The 21201-nt window shown below is 37.8% G+C and overlaps 2 protein-coding genes, 1 long non-coding RNA gene and 1 pseudogene across 8 annotated transcripts in view; 2 read left to right on the top strand and 2 right to left on the bottom strand.

Moving 5' to 3' along the window:
* Positions 1 to 4584: 4584 nt before the first annotated feature.
* LOC111259992 (uncharacterized) lies at positions 4585 to 8388 on the bottom strand. The gene is made up of 4 exons (XR_002679977.2): positions 8140 to 8388; positions 7503 to 7667; positions 6302 to 6505; positions 4585 to 4972 (listed from the first exon to the last, which is right to left on the bottom strand). It is a non-coding gene; the product is annotated as an uncharacterized LOC111259992 (long non-coding RNA).
* LOC111259990 (uncharacterized) overlaps positions 4852 to 21201 on the top strand; it is a 38145-nt gene continuing 21795 nt past the window's right edge. For all 3 annotated transcript variants that reach the window (XM_022832410.2, XM_022832409.2, XM_022832408.2), the window contains exon 1: positions 4852 to 5071. In XM_022832410.2, the coding sequence (XP_022688145.1) occupies positions 4852 to 5071 (220 nt within the window). The remainder of the gene's footprint in view (positions 5072 to 21201) is intronic.
* On the top strand, positions 8569 to 14479 carry mtDNA-helicase (mitochondrial DNA helicase). Its single transcript, XM_022832407.2, has 2 exons — positions 8569 to 10306; positions 12593 to 14479. The coding sequence occupies exons 1-2, from the start codon at positions 8717 to 8719 to the stop codon at positions 12851 to 12853; spliced, it is 1851 nt and encodes a 616-aa protein (XP_022688142.1). The 5' UTR covers positions 8569 to 8716; the 3' UTR covers positions 12854 to 14479.
* On the bottom strand, positions 14548 to 18191 carry LOC111259991 (transmembrane emp24 domain-containing protein 7 pseudogene; annotated as a pseudogene). 3 transcript variants are annotated; one of them, XR_015310822.1, is made up of 3 exons: positions 17664 to 18191; positions 15956 to 16109; positions 14548 to 15642 (listed from the first exon to the last, which is right to left on the bottom strand). The product of XR_015310822.1 is annotated as a transmembrane emp24 domain-containing protein 7 pseudogene, transcript variant X3 (transcript). The 3 variants fall into 3 exon arrangements; XR_015310821.1 differs by lacking the exon at positions 15956 to 16109 and having other exon boundaries at positions 17504 to 18191; XR_015310820.1 differs by lacking the exon at positions 15956 to 16109.

The following is a 21201-nucleotide window of genomic DNA, read 5'->3' as shown; positions in this document are numbered from 1 at the left end:
ATTGCATCTACAAAAAAAAATACATACAACTTTTCGGGTCAGAAGCGCATTAGTGGGATGAACGTACCACCAGCAGCACTCACTGTATTATACCCTTTACTTTATCTTACTGCAGTAAAGAGGTATACAGTTTCCGAAAGAAATCAAAAACTGATCAATAAAAGCATTTCATACACTGTTCTGTAGATTTGTATTTAGAATATGGCAGATAAGCCATCTTCTCTGCAAAGTTCCCTATAACACATATTTAACTAGTTCAGTAGGCTAGAACACTGCCGTTATGATACGCACATGTATATTCGCATGAATATATTTTAACTGAGTTAAATAATGTAGCAAAGTGAAGAAATAATTATAGGATCTTGTACTAAAAGTTGTTGTTGGTCAGTTTTTACGCGAACGCTACTTATGTCAAACTACTCTTGTTGTAAGCCCTTTAGGCATGCTCTTGACAAACAGAAGGCTAACTGGTATCGCATGTTACAAATGATGCGCAATATATTGGTTTCGTGGCATAATGTGATGATGCTTTTGTTGAAAGAGCCGTTCCTTCTTTGCCAAGACAGATCAATGGGCCTACTCACAGCCGCAGGCTTCTATTATTAAAGGCATATGAAAGAGAACGGAGAGTCCTTTTTCTTCTAGATGTGTGCTAGGTTTTACGGACAATTACTTCGAGATTATGGATTGGCTAAGGTGCAATCTCCACTGGGGTTTACACACATCGCCACGCTCTAATTACTAATTGGACCTAATTTTAATATTTTGTCCCTATTATTGATTTTTAATCGTGTAGACGTTGTTGTTTGAAAGCTACAGCTAGGTTGAATGCGAGGTGAGGCTGTATCTTTACAATGGAAATCATCGACTTTTCGAACTTAATTCAGAAGGGCTTGTGTTGAACGATACCCTTAGTTCGTTTCAAATTTTTTACCCCAAACACCTTTATGACTTCACTATCGTTGAACTAGGGGGTACTGACTTTCAACTTTTCAAAGATTGAGCACTGCCAAATTGATTTCTGCGTTATTATAAAAAATTCCAATGTAGATAAGGTGTCTGCACAAGTTTCTAATAAGATTCTACAAGAATGTTCTTTTATCGGATGGGTAAATCCATGCAACGCCATTTCCTATATTATACTATTTGCCATTCTTAGGAAAAGTTTAGCAGGCTCTGCTTTTTACGTCGAAACCTTTACTTCTCTCTTCGTTCCTAGTAAGTGTATGATATATTAATAGAACTAGTTTTTGTTTCTTTCCGTTTAAGGGTTTGAGTCACAACCTGAACATTTTACCTGAAATATTAACGATGACCTTTGTATTCGTTACGTTAAAATTTTTAGAGTAACAATACTTCTCCACTTCCCTTTTTGAAGTTCCATTTGCTTCTAACGGTGGTATAGTTGGATAGTGACAGTTGGTCGCTTAATCAAAAATCAAAGGTTGAATAATAAAATTGTACAAGGGTATGTACTTTATCATCACCAGTCGTTATTTAAATGTATTCGTCTCGATGATTTGACTAATTTTGTCCAATGTTTCTTGCCTTTATTATTGAATAAACTGTTAGTGACTGTATTCTGATGTGACTGTAAAATTTTGTTCAAACTACTTGTTCGATGGTAACGCACAGATATAGCTGAACAACTGATACGTTTTTGGTCATCAAAAAAACATTAGATACCTATATAAAAAATATTTCATTTTTGCAATTTTCAGTTAAGCTAATGTCACCAAACTAAGTCAAGCTTAGCTTCACATGAGATCACTTTTTTGTAGGTATACCGTTATCATTACTGTAGTTATATGCACTATTGCTTACGTCGAGCGTATACATATATGTATATAAGATCCATATATGAATAAGTGCATATATTTGAAGTTAGCCCTCAACAGCAGCTGTGTAGGTGCTTAGTATATATATATAAATATATATGGATTACTTTATATAATGTGACGGCTAAATTCATTTTTCTAGTTAGCTAGATCGTTTCAGGTTCAGATGCAATAAAACTACTAAGACGTACGGTATCTTAAACAGCAGGGTTGTGATGATTCGCATTGAAAAAGTTTGTTTTAAATAATCGCGGACATAGGTCTTAAAGATGCAATCCTATCACAAATATGCAGCCAGAAGAGAATCTTCTAAATAGCCGCATTATTTTATCTGAAAAAACTTTTATTTATTAGAAGTTTTAATGGTAAAACGACGGTTGTGTTCAATGAGAGTTAAAACAACACTTCCAATGTGCATAACATCCTGTCTCGCTTCTGGAATCCGTCCACTACATATAATCTGCATACATCAACGGCTAACATTCGAAGGTCAACATCACTCATCAAGAGAGACTTCCCCATTGCCGGCAATATAGTCTTGCTTAGCGTTATTGCTAGTACAGATGATTCGTATCGTGCTGTACATTTTGATTCCATATTAATATTTTTTATGTATTGGTAAAATAATCATAAGGGTATACACGTTTTAAACGACATGGTCTTAGCCGTGTAAGTCCGTGTCCATGCATGTACATAAATGCACTGCTTGATATTTGTTCTAATACTCGAAATCAGCATCAATTAAGATTTCCTCGAAATCTTGAGATGTTAAAAGATGCTGTTGTCAACACCATTATTACCGTCCGCTTTCCCTAGCTGTCTCTTCTGGAGCTGATTTAAATGTTATGCTATGCTAGTTATTTTCTTTAAGCCTTCATATACACACGTCAACGTTCCTGAGGCCCGAAGTTTTTTTCTAGGAGTCTAAAAAGTTAGAATTAAGGCGAAGGCGCCTTCGTCTGAAACCTTTCATCTCACTTCTTCTACGGTGCATTTGGTTGTATCAGGTCCTCACCAGACGCTGCTCCAGGGTCTTTGACGCGTCTCATTCAGCTGCACCAGCTGATGTACTTTATTACCCATTCTTATATTGTGTTAAACAGAGTTATTATTCATCGAACTTTTTGACTTATTAAAATAATACTTTTCAGCAATATAATAGGAAAAATGAGCTAGGTGGTTCCGATATTTAAGGATTATAACCAAGTAACTGAAAGTGTTGAACTCACTTCGAATCACTTCTGAAACAAAGGCATAAAAGCGAAATAGCGAAACAATTTGCGAACCCTCTTTCAATTTTTGCAGACAAATAATTGCGTCTAAAAGTACAAGCGCATGCTCATTCTAACTACTTATACGTATTGCATTTATTAGCATTAATTCACTTCGCGTGCTACAAACGTATAGTAGCATGGTAAATACTGATTCAATAACATAGTATTGAAGAATGTTCACAGGAACTTATTAAAGCCCAAGGCTCTGAAAAATCGTTAGCAGTATTATAATAGAAAGCAGAAAAAGCGTTTAAAATAAAATTTAATTTCATACAAAAAAACTAGAAAGATTTACTGTAGAGTGTTGGATTTTCTAAATTATTTCTGAGTAACCGGCGACTATCGCTTTAAAATATCACCAACTGCTACTATCAAATCTAATGTTTAAATCTGCGAAGTATGTTATCTGCCGAATATATTTAAATCTGCATCTGCAAGGCTTACACCCAAGACCCTTATACATAGTTAACTTTTGTAAATAAAACGTTCTCCGGCGAAACCAAAGCCTCCGTTATCTATTATTATATATTATTATTATCGTTACTTGAGAAAGAGTGTCCAACACTATAAGCTATTATTGTTACCCATTATTATAAATCTATATTATTGTTACACTAAAATTATCGACATTTTAAAACTGTAAGTAAATTATCTAATTTCTATTTATTTTAGCCTATTTAGAGGCAGCCAACAATATATAACTAGCGTTCATGATCAACCATTACACACTTGGAACTCGAGTATGTCTAGACGGTTTTACACGAATTGAGCCAGTTTTCTACGAAAATATTCCACTATTTTTACTAACGTAGTAAAGGTAAGATATCCTAGCAGGCAGTAAAGGATTTGTCAACTCTTCATTCGGTGTTCATGCTACCTATTTGAGAAGACATCCTGTGGCACCGTCTCCGACGCGCACTTGCTCACTGATGCTGCTGTTAGTTATAGTCTGCGGCTTACAGCATCTGGTATACGCTGTAGGCCATTACCACCGTACAACATCAACGACGATGGTGTGTGTGTTGTCCTTTTTGTATCCTGGCAACGCGTCACCTCAACTCTCTTTTCTTCCGCTTCTATACGCAATCGTTGCCGCTAGCCTTCAATACTCGGAAGAGGTCTAATCATATGGCTGTCCCCGACGGTGCTTCCCCTACTCCGATTGAACCTTTCTCCTCTGATACCAGTCGTCCAGCAGACATTGGCAACGCTGACAACAGAGAACAGCCGTAATCCACGGTCGCCCTCGAAGCCCCTAACACTGCGCCTGCGCTAGGTCAAAGCATACAGAATTTATCTCGAACGTGCAGGCGGGCCCTCACCGTTCACGAGTAAACCCGGCGTGCAGGCTCTGCCCCTTTAGCCGTGGGCGCGTATGAACATTATACGGAGCACCGTGACTAACCCGGAAGTGAACTCAAGGGTGCTACAAAACACACGAAGTCACATTGTGCCTCATATTTATTACTGTCTTGATGCTACTTCATTCTAGGCATCAAAGCAGTCTATTCCTTTCTATTGGTGGGCACTGTGGTGTATGTGGATGAAAGATTCAGCGGCGACAGAGGAGGCTAACCAACCTGTTTCTGGTGACTGTGCTTTTGACGCGAAGTGTTATCGGTAGAATTCAAAAATTAACTGCTCACGACCAATGAATGCTATTGTAATTGGTGCGACGGTTAAGTGCGGTGGTCGTTAACGTCCCTAGATTTTAGAAGCGGTCATAGTGGGCTGCTCATATGGGTCTCCCTCCAGTTGGCTTGTCTTCGTCTTCATCGACGTCTTCTGCCCAACAGCAAGACGTAGCTTTGCTCCCGACTGCAACTCGGACTTCGTCAAATACAAGCCTAAAGCCAAATCCTGTGGGTGCTCAGGACAGAGGGCAAAGCAATATTAATAACGTATGCGATACGCCAGACCGACCGGAGTGGCCCTCTGCGATTTCTAACACGCTTAAAGGTACGTTATTTCAGAACTGTCACAATAATTACAGCGTGCAATAAGCTTTAGGATGTGTATAGAGTTTTACTGAATTCCCGAAGAGTACCAATGAGAGCAAAGGCTTCAAACTCCGAAAAAAAATCACTTGCTAAATTCTCGGCCGAAATTCCGCCAAATATTTTCGCCTGAAAGCATTTCCGTAGGGAGCGGGAGCTTGCTATATGATAATATCCAATATGTGCAGCTGGAGATACGTCGTTCGCGAAATTAATGGTTACTGATTAAAGACAACGCGCCAATTACAGAACTGGGGAAAATATACAGAGAATTGTGACCCTCACTAGCTAACAGAAATGAGTTGAGAGAAATGAGCTGAGCGATCTCTTCAGCTAGCTCTTAGTTTGTATAACGAGTGCAACTTACGGCAGAACTTCGATAGTTTTTACAATCTATCAAATTTTATAGCAAATAGCATATAATATTAACTCTAATTGAAAATTAGTAAAAACAAGTATTTTTTTTAAGAAATTGACGGCAAGTCCATTATGTGGACCAGTACTTCACAGCTAGGGTATCTGTTTGGTACCGTAGGACTCTCATCCGACTAAACCCTGGACCACCCCGTGGTCCCAGGCGTTGAGTCTGAACCCAGTTTAATACTACTTCGAGCCCAAAGTTTACAGAAATGACCAAAGTACTATTATTTCATTAGTTGCATTCCGGTCCACCCTCCTGGACAGACGCGTAAGTGCGACATATAACCATACCACGGTGGTTATTCCCCATCTCCGCCGGTTCGGGTTGGCTTCATATTTTACTACCGCAGTTCGTTGGAGTTCTATAGAAACTCTGTTAGAGATACACGTTTATAAATTATGCATGGAAAAGGTACGTGCTTGTCAGGTCGTTAGTAAGGACCATACTCGGGAGATTTTAATCACTTGAGGGCCAAGTAGTACGGATTAGTAGGACAAATTTTCATCGAAGGCATGTAAATTTTCGACATGCATATATTCGACTTATCACCAATAACGATACGTGTAAGACATGGCTATGAAATCCAAATCACTGTCTATCAGTCGTCGAAATGTACGTGTTGACGATATTTACATGATTTTTTGTAAACATATAATGGTACCTATATTTGTCAAATGATGAAAAGACAAAAAAGGTAAAGTAACTTAAATGATTTTTCTTAGATCGGTAGGAGTCATGAACTTTTTAAAAATTCCAAAAGGTATGACTCACAGCGTCAGAGGGTACGATCCAGGATGAGAGTGGACAGATCATCGATGTGGGGCAGGTTTGCTGAACTCCAGTAGTTTTTCTTCCACCCCATGGTATATTTTCTGAGAGTGATGTGTACGTCGCTGGGCTCTTTTGAGCTGGTTTTCGTACCAACACAACCGATTTCAGGCCATAAACTCAAAAAGTCCACGTTAACATACTCTTCTGCAACAAAGGTTTATCTGTTACAGTTGAAGCCGTTATGTGTGGGGAGAACATTTGAACATCAAGCGGACATTTCGAGCTGTTTTGAGGCTTACCTATAATCTACTCCGTTTCTCTTCCATTTAAGTTAAAAATATTAAAAAGTGGGATTCAAAAAGATAGTTCCCTATGTATAATCGGAGCAGATCAGAATCACTAGAAGCGTTATGTCAACTATAGGTGTAACCGTACCGATTTCCCAGAAGCGTCACCATCTGGAAAACTCGTCATGCTCATTAAATGAATATGATAACTATATATGAATAGAATACAGATGTCTAATATGGAAATATCCTAGAAAAAACTATGCGTTTTTCTATTTTTCGAGCACATGATTTGTACAGAGAAGTGTTATGCATTCTACTAGGAGCGACTGAAGATGTACATTTTCCTTCTATAGTTAAAACTAGGCTGATTATAAGCCGTTTAGGTTTGCTTTAAATAAATCAAGTCACAGGCAAAATAAAATTTGACAGAAATCTCGAAGTAATCATATAAAGCAAGACTCATACACATACACCTCATGATGACAACAACGGATGGACTACCTTAATCCTTCTAAGCAATTTGTAGGTACATACATATATAAAAGTCCTCTAGTTCGCGTGGCGCGCATTATAGGTAACAATCAAAACTCTTAAAATTAGATCTAGTAGAATTCATTCTATGATTTGCTTCCAAGAATGCTCGCATTTTTCCGGTAACTGACTCCATTACGTCTAGCGCTCGCTTTGCTCCATTAAGGTGAGTAATTATAGCTTTCTGTATCATCATCCATGGAGACTGCGATTGTCGAGATTCCCTGCAAAGGTCTTGCTAGTCAAATCATAATAGAGTAGGACAATAGAGTTCCGCCTAAAAGAACTGCATTTGGGGTTGATCCAAGGTTTCGCAAAAACTGAGTCAGAGTGACAACAGTTTAACGATAAACATTTGAAAAAGGAATACAACACTTCACCTTATATGAGTGAAGCGGTTGTTCCTCGGGTTTAGAAGCGGCCCTCCTGCAGCAGGCTGTTCAGCCCAGATCAGTTCAACAAGATGGCCTTTTTTCATTGAAGCGATACCGGTAAGTTAAATGCCTCTTTCTTCTTACATTTTGCCACATCCGGACTACTAGAAACTAGAAATGATTACATTAATTTAGCTGCTAAAATAGTGCTTCCTAAACTTGGGATGCTTTATTGGCTAACCCAACAGATTTTAAACCTGAAAATTTAATAGGCGTTATTTTGACTAAAGAAAGTTAAGCTGTTATAAATAAATTACTCAATGATTTATCAGATACGGATTTTCTAAAGGGAAATTCGCCTCATTTTTTTGTAAACATATTACGTCTAATTGTCTCAGAAAGCACGAGCTTGTAAGCCACGAATTCGGGAAATATTTGATATTTATCTTGAAAACTAGTTCCAACAGCAACAACTATAGCAATCTCAATATCGATGACTAATATCTTCGATATAATGGAACTGTTCGCAAGAAACTTTTCGAACAGTCACTCGGAGAAACTAGACTCGTAAATTAATTATTATACAATTAGATGTTACTGGGAAATGAGGTTTTCATCACACTACTCTTATAGTCTTAGATACCTTCTTAGATACAGTAGCTAAATAAATAAGTATAAGGGCCTGCCAAGTCCACGAACAATCGTCGATCAGTTACGAGAACTTAAATTTCGATACAGCAAACTCGTAATCCCTACAAAAAATTGTAATTCAAGTACGATTATAAGCTATCTATGAAATACATGATCTACGTTTAGTGTCAAAATAAATACTAGCTAAAATCAACGTCCTCTGCTAAACAAGAGATTCGAAATTCAGGCAGCAGGTTCTACTTTCGTTTGGTAGTTAGGTGAAAATGAACGATAGTTCAATGCAGCTTTCGTTGAAAGGCAAATCATGCCTGCGTTATTCCTTTCCCCAGGCAAGGGAAGGGAACGTTCTATCAACTGCCCTCTCGTGTTTATTACTGGCCGCGCGCGATGGTTGTGCTGACGTTAGCCCGCGCCAATATGGCGGCACTCAATGTTTTGATTCGGCCTCCGAATCAAAAGTTGTTCGCGCATCGTGTTGTGTTGAATTTGAGCATTTTATTTGTAGACAGCAATTTTGTGAAGCATGTTCGAATGAATCGGAAAGGATCAAGGTCGTTCGGCTGGATGGGATGTTCCGTCTAGTAACTCGGATTCGTCCGGGCCCATTGTTATTTTTAAATGATGGAAAAAAACGTTTATGCCCGAACGAGCATAAGGCAAACCTGAGCCATTCATCGAACAGTATATCGCCCCGGCACATGCTTTTAACCGATGTGTCAATAACGCGTATCAAGCAAGCGCTGGCTAAAGCGAATGTATCATTTCAGAATGGACATACTTGCCTTCGTGTGCCGTGTCCTCGATGTTCACACAAATCCAATCACGCACAGGGATACCTTAATTCAACGAGTGGTACATTTATCTGTTATGAATGCAGATTCGTTGCGCCATGGGAAGCTTTTCAGCGGTACTTACAAACGGGCTGGAATCTCGAAGGGGAGGAACACAACTCGGCGTTCGTTACGGACACCGAACTTCAAGAAATTCAACGAAGAATCGAAGGTGCGGTAGAAATTAAAAAGGCAGAGACGGGCGAGGTATTCAGAGTTTTAAAACGAATGGGTTTGCAACGAATTCAGGTAGCTACGTTAGCTCGTAACGGATATCACCTGTCGTATGACGACGATCAACCAAAGATTATCTTGCCGGTGCGAGGCTTTCAACGAAACCTAGTAGGTCTTAAATATCTCGGTGACGAAGGCAATGTTGTGGAGACGTTTCCACGGGAAGAGATGGCCGGTTATTTTTATACCGAATCGTCAGTTGCGCCCAATCGAGCTATCCTAGTTGTGCAGCCAGCTGATGCAATTTTTGTTACACAAGAAACCCAACTGACGGCAGTTGCCATTGAGTCCACTTCTCGTCTACCCATTACAAGTTTACCACTTCTCGAACACTTTGATAACCTTACAATTTGGTTTCGTCATTCGTTAAGTGAATGGGAAAATGCTAAAAATTATGCGAGAAAACTGGGCGAAAGCAGGTTACGCTTCATCAGACAAACATCCGAATATGACCGGCCAATCACTACGAGAAATGTCAGCAACGCTTTAAAACTTGATGCGCCTGTTCTTCATAAATCGCTTGTAACATTTTCTGAGTTACGGCTTCAAGTTTATGACCATCTAAAGCAATGGAAGCTAGCTGCCGGCATCAAGTGGACGCGTTTTCCTGGTTTAAACAAGTACCTTAAAGGCCACCGTCGTGGAGAATTGACAGTGTTTACCGGCCAAACAGGCTCTGGGAAGACGACTTTTCTTTGCGAATACTCACTTGATCTCCTTCAGCAAGGCGTTCGAACTCTTTGGGGTAGTTTTGAAATTTCTAACATTCGTTTGGTAAAAACGTTACTCACTCAGTTCGCATTAATACCTCTAGAAAACAATATGGAGAAATTCGACGAGTTCTCAGATAGCTTCGCTAAATTGCCCTTGTATATGATGAGGTTTCATGGGCAAGAAAATATTAAGAATGTACTTGACACAATGTCTCATTCTGTCTATGTAAACGATATTCAACATGTTGTGTTGGATAATCTACAGTTTATGATGGGGGTTTCTGAAGATCGGTTCCTACGGCAAGACATGATTGTGTCATTAATGAGAAAATTTGCTACCGAGCACAACGTGCATGTCACTCTCGTCGTCCACCCACGCAAGGTAATACAAAAACCAACTAACTATGGTCAGTCAACAAAACAAATTTAATAAACTGATCTAAACAGCATTATTGATGATTAATTTCGAAATCATGTAGAACTTGACATGCAACTTTAGCCTAAGAAAAATCATTTTTATTATTATATATTTATCGTTAGAATATAACTTGAGAATAATATTAGTAAGATTGGCGGTAATGATAAAATTAGCTTTATCTCTTTATAATTAGCTTATTTTATTTTTAATTAGCGGATGTATGAGAGGGATTAAGATGGGTAAGTTTTTGCAAAAATTAAAAGTAATAGAGGTTTTTTATTTAGAGTTTTTCGTAATTTTATTTAAATTTAAATAATTTAGTAGGAATTATTTTAATATTTAATTAAAATTCTTTACGAAAAGTTTTATACTTATAAATATTTGAATTAAGTTCTAGAGTGTGTACGTATGGCCCGTCACTTTCAGTAAAATGAAAAAAAGTCGTAACAAAGTAGAAATACTGGAAAGTGTTTTTAATAAAATGCCTTAAAATAAATAGATCATATTGATAAAATAAAATATATAATTTAATCATTTTTATTACTTTAAAATAAGCTAAGTTTAAGCTACTGAGTTCATGCCCCCCAAAACTGATAAATCCTTTAAAAATTTATATCTTGGGTAAAATTATTAAGAGTCACTTCTTTAGTATTGTCTCCTTTTCTTACTTTTCATCTGAAACTTGATCCTCATTATGAGTAACGTTAGAGTTTTATTTACTTTTTTTATATTAAAATAGTTAGTTGTTAATAAAATAATAAAATAGTTTATTATTCAATTATTTGACTTCAATGACTATGTTGAATCTAAATAGAATTTATTGATTATTTTATTTTTAATTGATATTATAATTATATTAGGTAAAATATTTATTTTGAAAAATATAGAAGTCAATAGTATAATACAAATGAAGCATAGAACTATTTATAATAACATAAGTTTATTTACTGTATGTATAAATTTAGGAGGTTACATATAGGCAGCACGTTCTCTATCTTGTGAACACGTTGAATATACACTGTACGCAACATTGCACATCACTGGTCCCCCCACATCCCGTTATAATAAACTACGAAGACAGAATGTGCATATTACTAAAGTTACTAGAATCCCTAAAATATTTAGCATCTACTTCAAGTGTGTCTGCAAATGAAGATTCGTCACGCGATCTTAAAAGTCCATCGAACGCTCAGAAATATTTGTGCCATTGCGTTCTTAAAAGTTTGAGTGGGTACCGCTCTCGTAATCACGTTGTTTAGGAGCTAGATCGTAAAGCCTTATTAATATTCAAGTTTTTGCATGCTACGCATATCTGAAGACCAACATTAATCCTGTGTTCGAGCAAACTTGTTTTTGCTATCAAACGCTTATACTTTCCAAATATTTATGCCTATTTCATGCAGTTAAGATATACCATACCGACAAAATTCGCAGTTGCGAATTAGAGTTCGCGGCATCCTGTTGTTATGGCGATGAGGTGTCACGATGACACCTTCATATCGAATTATTCATGGAAAGGGATTCGTCTTGTTCAAGATTACTGTACTTATTCTTATTGTATTGTTGTGCTCAGCGAGCCTAAGCGTTTTTTTCTTCTACTAAAGTAGTTGATCTAACGAGAATCGAAAACCAAAGAAAATGAAAGCTAGTGTACTTGTATCACAGACCTTAAACTTTAGCTTATTAACCCGTCAGTACTAATATATGAGACAACTTGAGGACAGGCACGGAATTCGAATGGCTCTAACGGTTAGAGTGGTTTAAAATGTCCCCAGATGCAAATATGTTCCATTCGATAATTTCAAACAATAAGCCGTTTTATGCGGTTACATTTCTGATTAACATGGTAGAGCAAAATCATGAAAGAAACAAAACCAGCTGGTCGTATGCTTTATACTCGTGAATTATGTGTGCAAGTTATGTGGATTAGACATTTTGCTTACATAACAATGACGACAACGTACTGTTTGAAGATATGCTACGTTTAGGTAGATCAAATAGCCAATGCATTTAAATTTTCCTAATTTAAGGCCATAAATATCATGGCCGCATTGAGATTCAATAGAACGCTTAAACTGTGCATCGCAAAATCTCGGATTGTCGAATTGTTTAGAGGAAAAATCCGTTCTAACATCTTCCTTTGTATTCTCTTTGATTTCAACCAGTAATAAAAAAAAATAAATATATTTGACGTTAAGTTTGATGTTACATAATAGCATATTTTATTTTTGTTTGACCACTACTGAATAGGAAAAAGAAGACGAGATGTTAGGAACAGCAAGTATCTTCGGTTCGGCGAAAGTTTCCCAGGAGGCAGACAATGTTATGATACTACAAAAATCGCCGCGTAATACTAAGTACATTCAGGTGACAAAAAATCGCTTCGACGGAGATGTGGGCACTTTCCCGCTCTATTTCGACAAACCGACGCTCAGTTTTTATAAGAAACTTCAATTACATCAGCATCAACAGGAACAACACTCAGGCGAGAACGGGGCTAAGGGGAATTAAAGTTCAACTGAGAAGATGAGAAATGGTTTTTGGTAGGGGCGCGTATAAGAAAAACAATCATTTAAAACCGATAGCTTGTAGTAACTTACAAGGAAATCTGGGACGAGATATCACACTCATCCACACAGACACACACACACACACACACGCATCTGGTTTGTATATTCTGAACCTTTTACCTCTCTACCTATGTATAAAGCATAGTATTAATGAAAATCTTCACTAGCTTAGTTTTCAATAACGCTACTCTAGAATTAACGAGACGGGAGAGAGGAATACATGCACCTTCCCAGTGCATTACCGCTATTCTTTTGGTCAACTAAAGGGCTATGGTGTATATTTTTCTCGATACAATTATCTGAAAGTTGATCTTGTACACACCATGTGAAAGGGCGGTGCCTAAAATCAGATTTCGATACCTTTAGCCAATATCAAAATTTAATTTGTTATATAATAAATAGTGAATAAAGCCATATACTAGTCTCTATCGGTCTCACACGTTCATGAGGCACGAGTGGCTTTTTATAATAAATAAAGAATGCCCATGTATTAACAGTGTCCAAAATAACTGGTCTAGAAGTTGTCAGCTTGTTAAACTAAGCTGAGTTGTTTTTGTTCCGTCTTACTAACGAAAATAAAGTAGAACAGTGATTTATACCGAACGAACTAAGAGTGTCAGTTTCGCTGCTACATTGACAAATATTCTTTTAAATAGTCAATTTTCACCGAATCGCAAATCTTACTTCGAAAGCATTGTTCCTGGTGATTTTTTTAATAGTCTGCTTCTTTATTGACGGAACTGCCTACTCAATGAAACCGTTGTATAGTTTTGTACCTACATATTTTTTATCGTGACGTTCTTTTGACGGTACCTATATTGTCAAAAGATCTCTGATCGGCATCAGTCGATCAACGTGAACCATACCGGTTCGCGTAATGCCATTTTTTCGGTAAAAATCAACCCAAATAATATATCGGGGTGAAAAAGCCAAGTTTGTATCTTAGCTTGACTTGAAGGCTGCTACATCAGAAATGACGCAAACGTATGTCTCGTGTTGCGTGTTTAGAGAGCGCGACAAAGCAGAGTGCTAATTTTCCTCAGGTCATTTCGCAACGACATATTGAATTTTCACCACAGAATGGCTTCAATAAAATGACACAAACTATATAGGCTTAGATTGTGGTGAAGCTTTTCAAATAGTTTCTTCCCGGGAAAACTGGTGGCTTCGCATGTAGAGACCGACGGTTGGTGTGGCTGTTTTGTCGCTATGGAAAAGTTTGAATCAGTTTCGATTTATAGATACGGTGTGAGAGCCATAATGACTAACTTGAGTGACACTGTTAACAGATAGGAATATTTATTTACGAATAAAATAGCAGAATAATCCAGCGCGACAAATAACAGCAGCAGCAGTAGCAGCAGCAACAGCAACAACAACAACAACGTGTGCGTGTATTATTTTAGGTAAAGCAGAGAGGACGATGTAGACGTAGTATATCGCAATGGTGCCTTCCTTTTAGGATAAACAGAAGTTACAATTTAAAATGTGAAATGAACAAATGCGGAGTGCAATGTTTGTTGTCTAAGAAAAAAGGAAGTAAAAATAGAAAATAATATTTAGGAAATGTATGCTGTGTTTTTAATAATGTTTTGATAGATAGATGCATAGAATATGACTAAAAATATACGTGACTGAAGGATTACAGCCTCAGTAATTATTTATTAAGAACTAGTATTTAAAATGGCAGAAAAATCTGCGTAAAGTGTGTAACCTTTCTTCTTACAGCTAATATTAGATTACTATTTTGGCCAATATATTTTACAATAACAATTTACAAGATTTAACAGAGATTTACTTTGGTGCTGTCACGCATTATTACTTCATTACGAGTCTCAAATGTTCCAGTATTGTCTATTTTCAAGCGTGGATCTCATTTTCAAAGTATCTCCACGAAAAAGTCCATTGGCGTAAGATTTGGGCAATCGGCTGAGTATTCTGTGAGATCTCTTCCTGGAACCTATCTGTTTAAAAATTCTTATGAAGATATAGTCTTAAATAACGATAATGGCGTGTGGGTGCTTCGACCTGTTTTCCGTTTCCACCAAAGTTCTTGCATGGTAACACAGATTCATGCAGTAAACTCAAGCAATTGACACCAATCACTGCACTAGTGAAAGAGAATGATCTACTTAATCTGCTTGAAATATCGAACCACATTAGCGCCTGGTGAATTTACATGGCTTTTTTTTGCCAAGTATATATATTTACAGTTGTCCAGTAAGTGCAATGTGCCGATTAATTGTATTATACACTCTGATTGTAGCTTCGTCGCGCCAAACAATCCTACCCAAAAATTGTTCCACATTTCTTCAAGTACCATTCGCAAAATTCCTTTCAGTCCGGACCATATTCATTGATAGGATGTACCATTGTGTAATATAAGTTTACAGCTGTTATGCCTTAAAATGCGATAGGTATTTCATTTACTAGTGGCAAGCTCACGACTCTCGGACGTGTCGTTTCAACTATCCAGTGTTCTTCCTTAGCTGATGAAACCCTTTGATGTTTCTAGTTTTTCTGCACGTCGTCCATGAACACGCCCAAACGGTTCCATCCGTTCCAAAGTTGTCGTTTATCCGATCGATTGCATATCGCGTAGGTGGATCTGCCTGGAACTCTCGCAGTATTGTCTTTGCGCTTCTACTGCGTTTTCATATCTCCAAAAATGTTCATTTCCTTACTCAAAAGCTATTTTCAGTTCACACATGATTTACAATTAATTTCACCCTGAAAAGAAAGAGTAACCAGAATGTTATACCGCGTTGAGCAGCGTATACATTTCTGGATACCATGTGTACGCGTACATATACATATATTCAATTTGTTTATAATAAGGCGAGTCACATTTGTAACGAAGCAGTAAGTAACCTAACCTAACCTTTTGCTGAAGCTGATAAGTTACTGTCGATCGGTTGTAGCACGTAGGTATTCCAGTCAATATTTGTGAGCAAATAATATACGAATCAGACATAAAGCTGAATGTTGAACATTTTAATATTTTTTTTGACTCATTTGAACGAGCAAATATATACGTATATACCTTAGTGAACTCAGCATCAGAGGAGATTCGTATTAAATTTGCCTACGTTTCCACAAATTAGCAATATCAAGTAACCGGTTGCCTTCTATTGACAATACGACTGTACCGCCTGCGGGCGCACAAAACCCAGTGGGTCTAGGCTTCCATGAATACCCTATACGGTCGAGTGCAGAATAACAAAATACGACACACATTAAGCGGATTTATTAATGGGTTGTTGGCACACAGAGACGCATGCATATTCGACCACGGTAACATTCACTGTGAACAATAGGCGTAGGAAGTTTGGCTATCGAAATTACAGAAAAAAAAAGCTTCGCGGCTGCGACTACAGTCGTTTGACCTTTTAGCTGCGGGATATAGAATCGTTGTAACTTCACTCGAGAGCGCAATTATTTTATTAAGAATTAAGTTGAATCATGCCTAGGTAAACTTTTTTCATGGCGAAACGCATGGGTTATTCCAGTATTTAATGCTTCAACTTGAGCTTGAACCTCAGCCTGGTAGAACCGTCGCGCAGACGTATATGGTCACTAAATGCTTTAATGCTTGTAGAATGCACGAAGAAATTCCTATATTTCAACCTTGTCTGGAGAAACCGGACTCCCAGCAGTGCTCAACGAAACTATTTAGTTATACTTTCGATAGTACCAGATATTTTAAGTTTGGTCTACCAAAGCGTATCTAATAGCGAAGTAAATGGAACTATAGTCGTAATCAGTCAAATTGTGTACCCTTCGACCGCAAGCTCAACCACTGTCAAATGCATGTATTTTTTTAAAGGGTTCGTCAACCAAAGAGACAGTACACCCGCCCAAGTTCTGTTCTATGAGACCTGCGTTGCACACGTGTACACTATTAGAGACCGTATTAGCTAACTGGTAAACACGCAAATCCAACACTTGAGCCATGTTTTTCCTGGATGCGCTTGAAATAGGATCGTTTTTCGTGGACAACCACCGTTCCGCTAACAGCCTGTAGTTTATGCATTCACCACTCACACTGAATTTTTTGCTGCACACGTTAACTTATCAAGGATAGTTACTTTTTGATACAAGACTTTGCAATTTGTAACAATCAGCTATTGGCTTTTGTCCAAGTAAACGTGCGTATAGCAACTAGAGCATTCTAATATCAAAATATTTTCCCGCACACCCTACATTAGAAGATACTTAACACACAGTAATCTTGTTTTCCAGCTGTTTCCTTTTCAATTGACCATTGTTTCCGTTAGCACGTATTTTTCTTAACGAAGGAATGAACTTTTATGTCAGCTTCCTGTTCATATATTTACGCTTATTACTACAAGATATTTCTATTGGTACTTCTAGAAAAATGAGACGTGACAGTTTTGTATTCAAAACGAAGATCCTTGTACGTTGGTATTCGTAGTACACTAGAAGTTCGTCTAAGACCTACGTCAGATACATTATCACATAGACTAATCCAATGTTGAAACCTTCACTGAAAATACGTCTGCCCGAACAGTGCTAACTTTTACTTAACTGTTACTGCGGCCTTTCTTTTATGCGTGAATTGTCAACTCACTCATTAATTAATCAACCACTGACACTTTTCCATCGAAGTATGTATGTACCATTCTCTACCGAATATTGCCTTTGTCACTAAAGAAGCTCTTTACAATATGGACACAAGCAAAAAATATCGAGCAGATGGCCAATGACTGAATTGTCGAGTGCCACATTACCCGCGAATTAAGATCTCGTGCAGTTCTTCGGGCTTGATTTTCCCGTAAACGAGCTCAGGTTTGGTACTCGGTAACTGTACTGAGGTTCGTTCGAACTTCGCCGATCGCATACTCCATCTTGGTTACTGCTGCAGTCGCTGTTTGATTACCTGCCGCCTCATTGTTTAATAGCGGGTCTTTGCCAAGCATAGAATGCATATATATGAGCTTGTGGCTGAACGTTGAAAATTCATTTGAGAAACATGCACTGTATACTCCAGTGCTTGGCGCCTTGAATACTATGGAGTTAAACTGTTTCTGTTTATCTTTGTAGAGCTCCAGATGGGTCGGGCCAGTGATTACAAGGTCGACGTCGCGCTTTCCACCGTAGAGCACCTGGAACTGAAACGTAATTTTTGTTCTTTCTAAAACCTCCTCGTAGAAACACTGTACCGAGCTGTCTGCTAGCTCGAACGCTAGCTCGACCGCAACACCGCTCCGAAGGAGATTGATACTAAGGACAAGCAGAAATGCACCCCACATTCTGAATGTAACTTACCGCGCTTAGTGCGTGGTTTATAAATTCGTATCGACTTGTATTTTTGAAACTAATGGCAATTACTACCAAAATCAGTCGACATCAGTTCGTATTGTTAACGGTGGACGCACAAACAAGCTGTTCCTTTGTACCTGCTAAGAACCTTAACGAACAGGTCCATAGGATCCTTCTTTATCAAACATTCCAATTGAACATTCGTGCCTAGGCAGTTTTTTCTCTATGATCGAGTGAGCAGTACAGAATTGGTCATGTAGATATATCATTTTGGCTACGCTTCCAATTTCGAATGTGAGATATCGCGCTGATGGAAGAATTGTCTAACCGATGCGTGAATTCTACAACTTAGTGAGGGTGCGTGTGAACAAAGAAACTTTTTCTTATTGTTATTCTATTCAGTCATACCTGCCGTCTAGTAGATGTCGAAGCAGCGACTTTTGGCTATTTAGGCGTTGCTGAGTTAATTAGTAAAGTTTTAGAATCGACTACTAAGGGAAAATATTGTAAAGCTGTTTTGAGAAACAACAACGTAGGTCATGATTTTAGGTTATATATTAGAAGGTGTCTTATAAACAGTACAAGGATGCGCTACATCGGCTTTAGGATATTCGACGTATTATATAAGTGTATTGCCTGGTTTAATCTAATAGTTTCTGAGTTATTAAATATTTTCCGTGTGTTTTTAAGAGGTGTTCATTTTAAATTTAAGAGCGGGGCAACATTTTAACAAAACTATCGGAACTACTTTAAACTTTTTCAAAGAGTTCATCCATTACGATTACGGGGGAAAAAAAGCGCCAAATACTCCGTTCAACTGATACGACTGTGATAGAAAAAAAACTCGCAACGCTCAACTTTTCCTTGAAAAATAGTAACTAAAAAAATTGTTGCATGGACCGCCACAATTCACTAGCGTCTGTCTGGTGAGTATGGATAACTTTTTCGCAGTTTTCCTTTATGATAAATATCAAAATCGAGACCAAGCATAGGCTCGTACAAGAATCCAAATAACCAGAAGTTTTTACATTTTTGGCTGCTTCGATCAGGTCTAAAATTCTACAGGTTGAAAAAGACTGTGCCTGTTAGTTGAATAAGCAAACATGTGTTTTTCGTGGAAACGCAGCTGGGGCACTTTTTTGGGTGGCATAATCTAATTTTTTTAATTGTATACTCTTTAATTCGTCCTCACTAAAATACTGGATTTTTTTTGCTAATGCGTTTATTGATAAATGCATTTGCATTTGACTATGTAGACAGCCAGAATTGTGTGACTGGGGGAGATTTCAGCGGACTAGCTATGACAAGATATGTGCGGGTAGAGTTCCGGTAAACTGTAATCACGTAAATTTTAACCATGTTTAGTTCTTCGAGACCTAGAAAAATAAATTGACTAAATAGAACGAACGAAGCCTTGCGAAAATAGTGAATTATTTCACAATGTTTTTTTATCGCTGTCTCTATGTCTCTGCTTTGATTTATGATTTGGTAACCACATTTGTTTGAAAACACTAACTATTGAATTAGTCACAGAAGCGCGCGATGTAATTCCAGCCACGAGTACAGCACATCTTCTAACATAAAAATTCTGAGAATTTGGCCAAATCTGGCCGAGTTTGGTGAGAGACACGTTAAACGCGCAAAGAAATTACAGGAAAAATGAACATTTAAATACCTGTTCAGGCTCGAGTTGAGCATGCAGAATCGGCTGCTGGACCCCTACCATCAAAAACACGCGTTTCGAATTTGCTCAATTTAAGGCACTCTTCAACCATTCGTCCTTAGTTTGCCTTTTAAGCAGGACCACGATCTATATGAACTGATGGCAAAGCTACAGGCAGCGAGAGAAGGCGTTTAATCTTCAACACTTCGCTATTTAACAGTTGCTGTACATACACTGCCAGTTTTATGAAGAATTTGAAATATCGCGATGATTGTAAGATAACTGTAAGGCTTACAATTGCTTATCATAAATTTCCATAAGCAAAATATGATTTTTGTGCTGGCATTCTGAAATCGTATTTGAGACCAAACTGTACATGTAGCGTACAAAATCTCTATAGTTGACACAAGTCGGAAGATAGAGATCCGCCCATTAATATACTAAGTCTCGTTTAAGGATGGGAAATATGAGGCTGGGGCATTGGTTAATTGGACTCTTAAATAGCGGTAAAAAAGTTTTGTGTAAAAAAAAATAAATTTTTGTTCTGTTCGAAAGAACGAGGCAAACGTCTTTCTTTCTGGTATGTCAAACCTTTAGGACTGCTTCAATCGATTGCTGTCTACTGGCTGTTACATTTATTGTTTGCCTAAATCTCAGAACATATAACGGGGGCAAGAATTATATACTCTGGTAAAAAAAAAATATTGTTATTTTCGTAACGAGAAGAAAATTTACCAATTAGGTTACAATGGGCAAGCACTATCCGAGTCTTGTGCGTAAACACTGCTATCTTTTGAGCTATCGGGAGATTCACCGACGGATCGTTCTGTTTGTAATACGCGCCTTGAACTTAAGTATTATTCAGCGTCCTAATACAGATAGCAAGAACTTGAGGTAACCTTTACCTGAGCACATGAAAAGCTGACTCGCTCTTCTTGTTAAGACAACGACGGATGGATGGGACGTGAAGAAGGATGTCAAAAAAAAGTGCTATTAAATGCGTCCTTTAGTAACTAATAGATCTTAGGAAATGAATCGACTCTTAGCTGTAGCATCGTATTATCACTAACCAGTTACGACTTAGATTAAATAGGATTACATCATTCCTATCTTGAAATTTCCATTTTTAAATAAAGCACTTGTATCCTGATATACCAAAACCACAAAGTCTGCAGGATAACAGGTGTCCTTTCAGCACAATTACAGATTGCGCAGAAATTGAAACATAGAATATAATACAACAGTAGCATGTTAAAAAGTTGATAAGAAAACACAAAGCTTCAGAGAAGAAGTACTAACAACAGATATTTGGCAGCAACTGAGTAAGGCTATCAGTGCGTCAC

The sequence above is a fragment of the Varroa jacobsoni genome, unplaced genomic scaffold (genome assembly GCF_002532875.2).
Source record: "Varroa jacobsoni isolate VJ856 unplaced genomic scaffold, vjacob_1.0 scaffold_390, whole genome shotgun sequence".
Lineage (NCBI taxonomy): Eukaryota > Metazoa > Arthropoda > Arachnida > Mesostigmata > Varroidae > Varroa > Varroa jacobsoni.
Note: the sequence above shows the minus strand (reverse complement) of the source record. Positions and strands in the feature narration are given on the sequence as shown.

Bases quoted from the DNA above. Each gene is read 5' to 3' on its own strand.
- mtDNA-helicase (XM_022832407.2), top strand. From the start codon at position 8,717: ATGTTCCGTCTAGTAACTCGGATTCGTCCGGGCCCATTGTTATTTTTA. The intron at 10,307-12,592 runs GTAATACAAAAA...ACTACTGAATAG, and splicing joins TCGTCGTCCACCCACGCAAG to GAAAAAGAAGACGAGATGTT.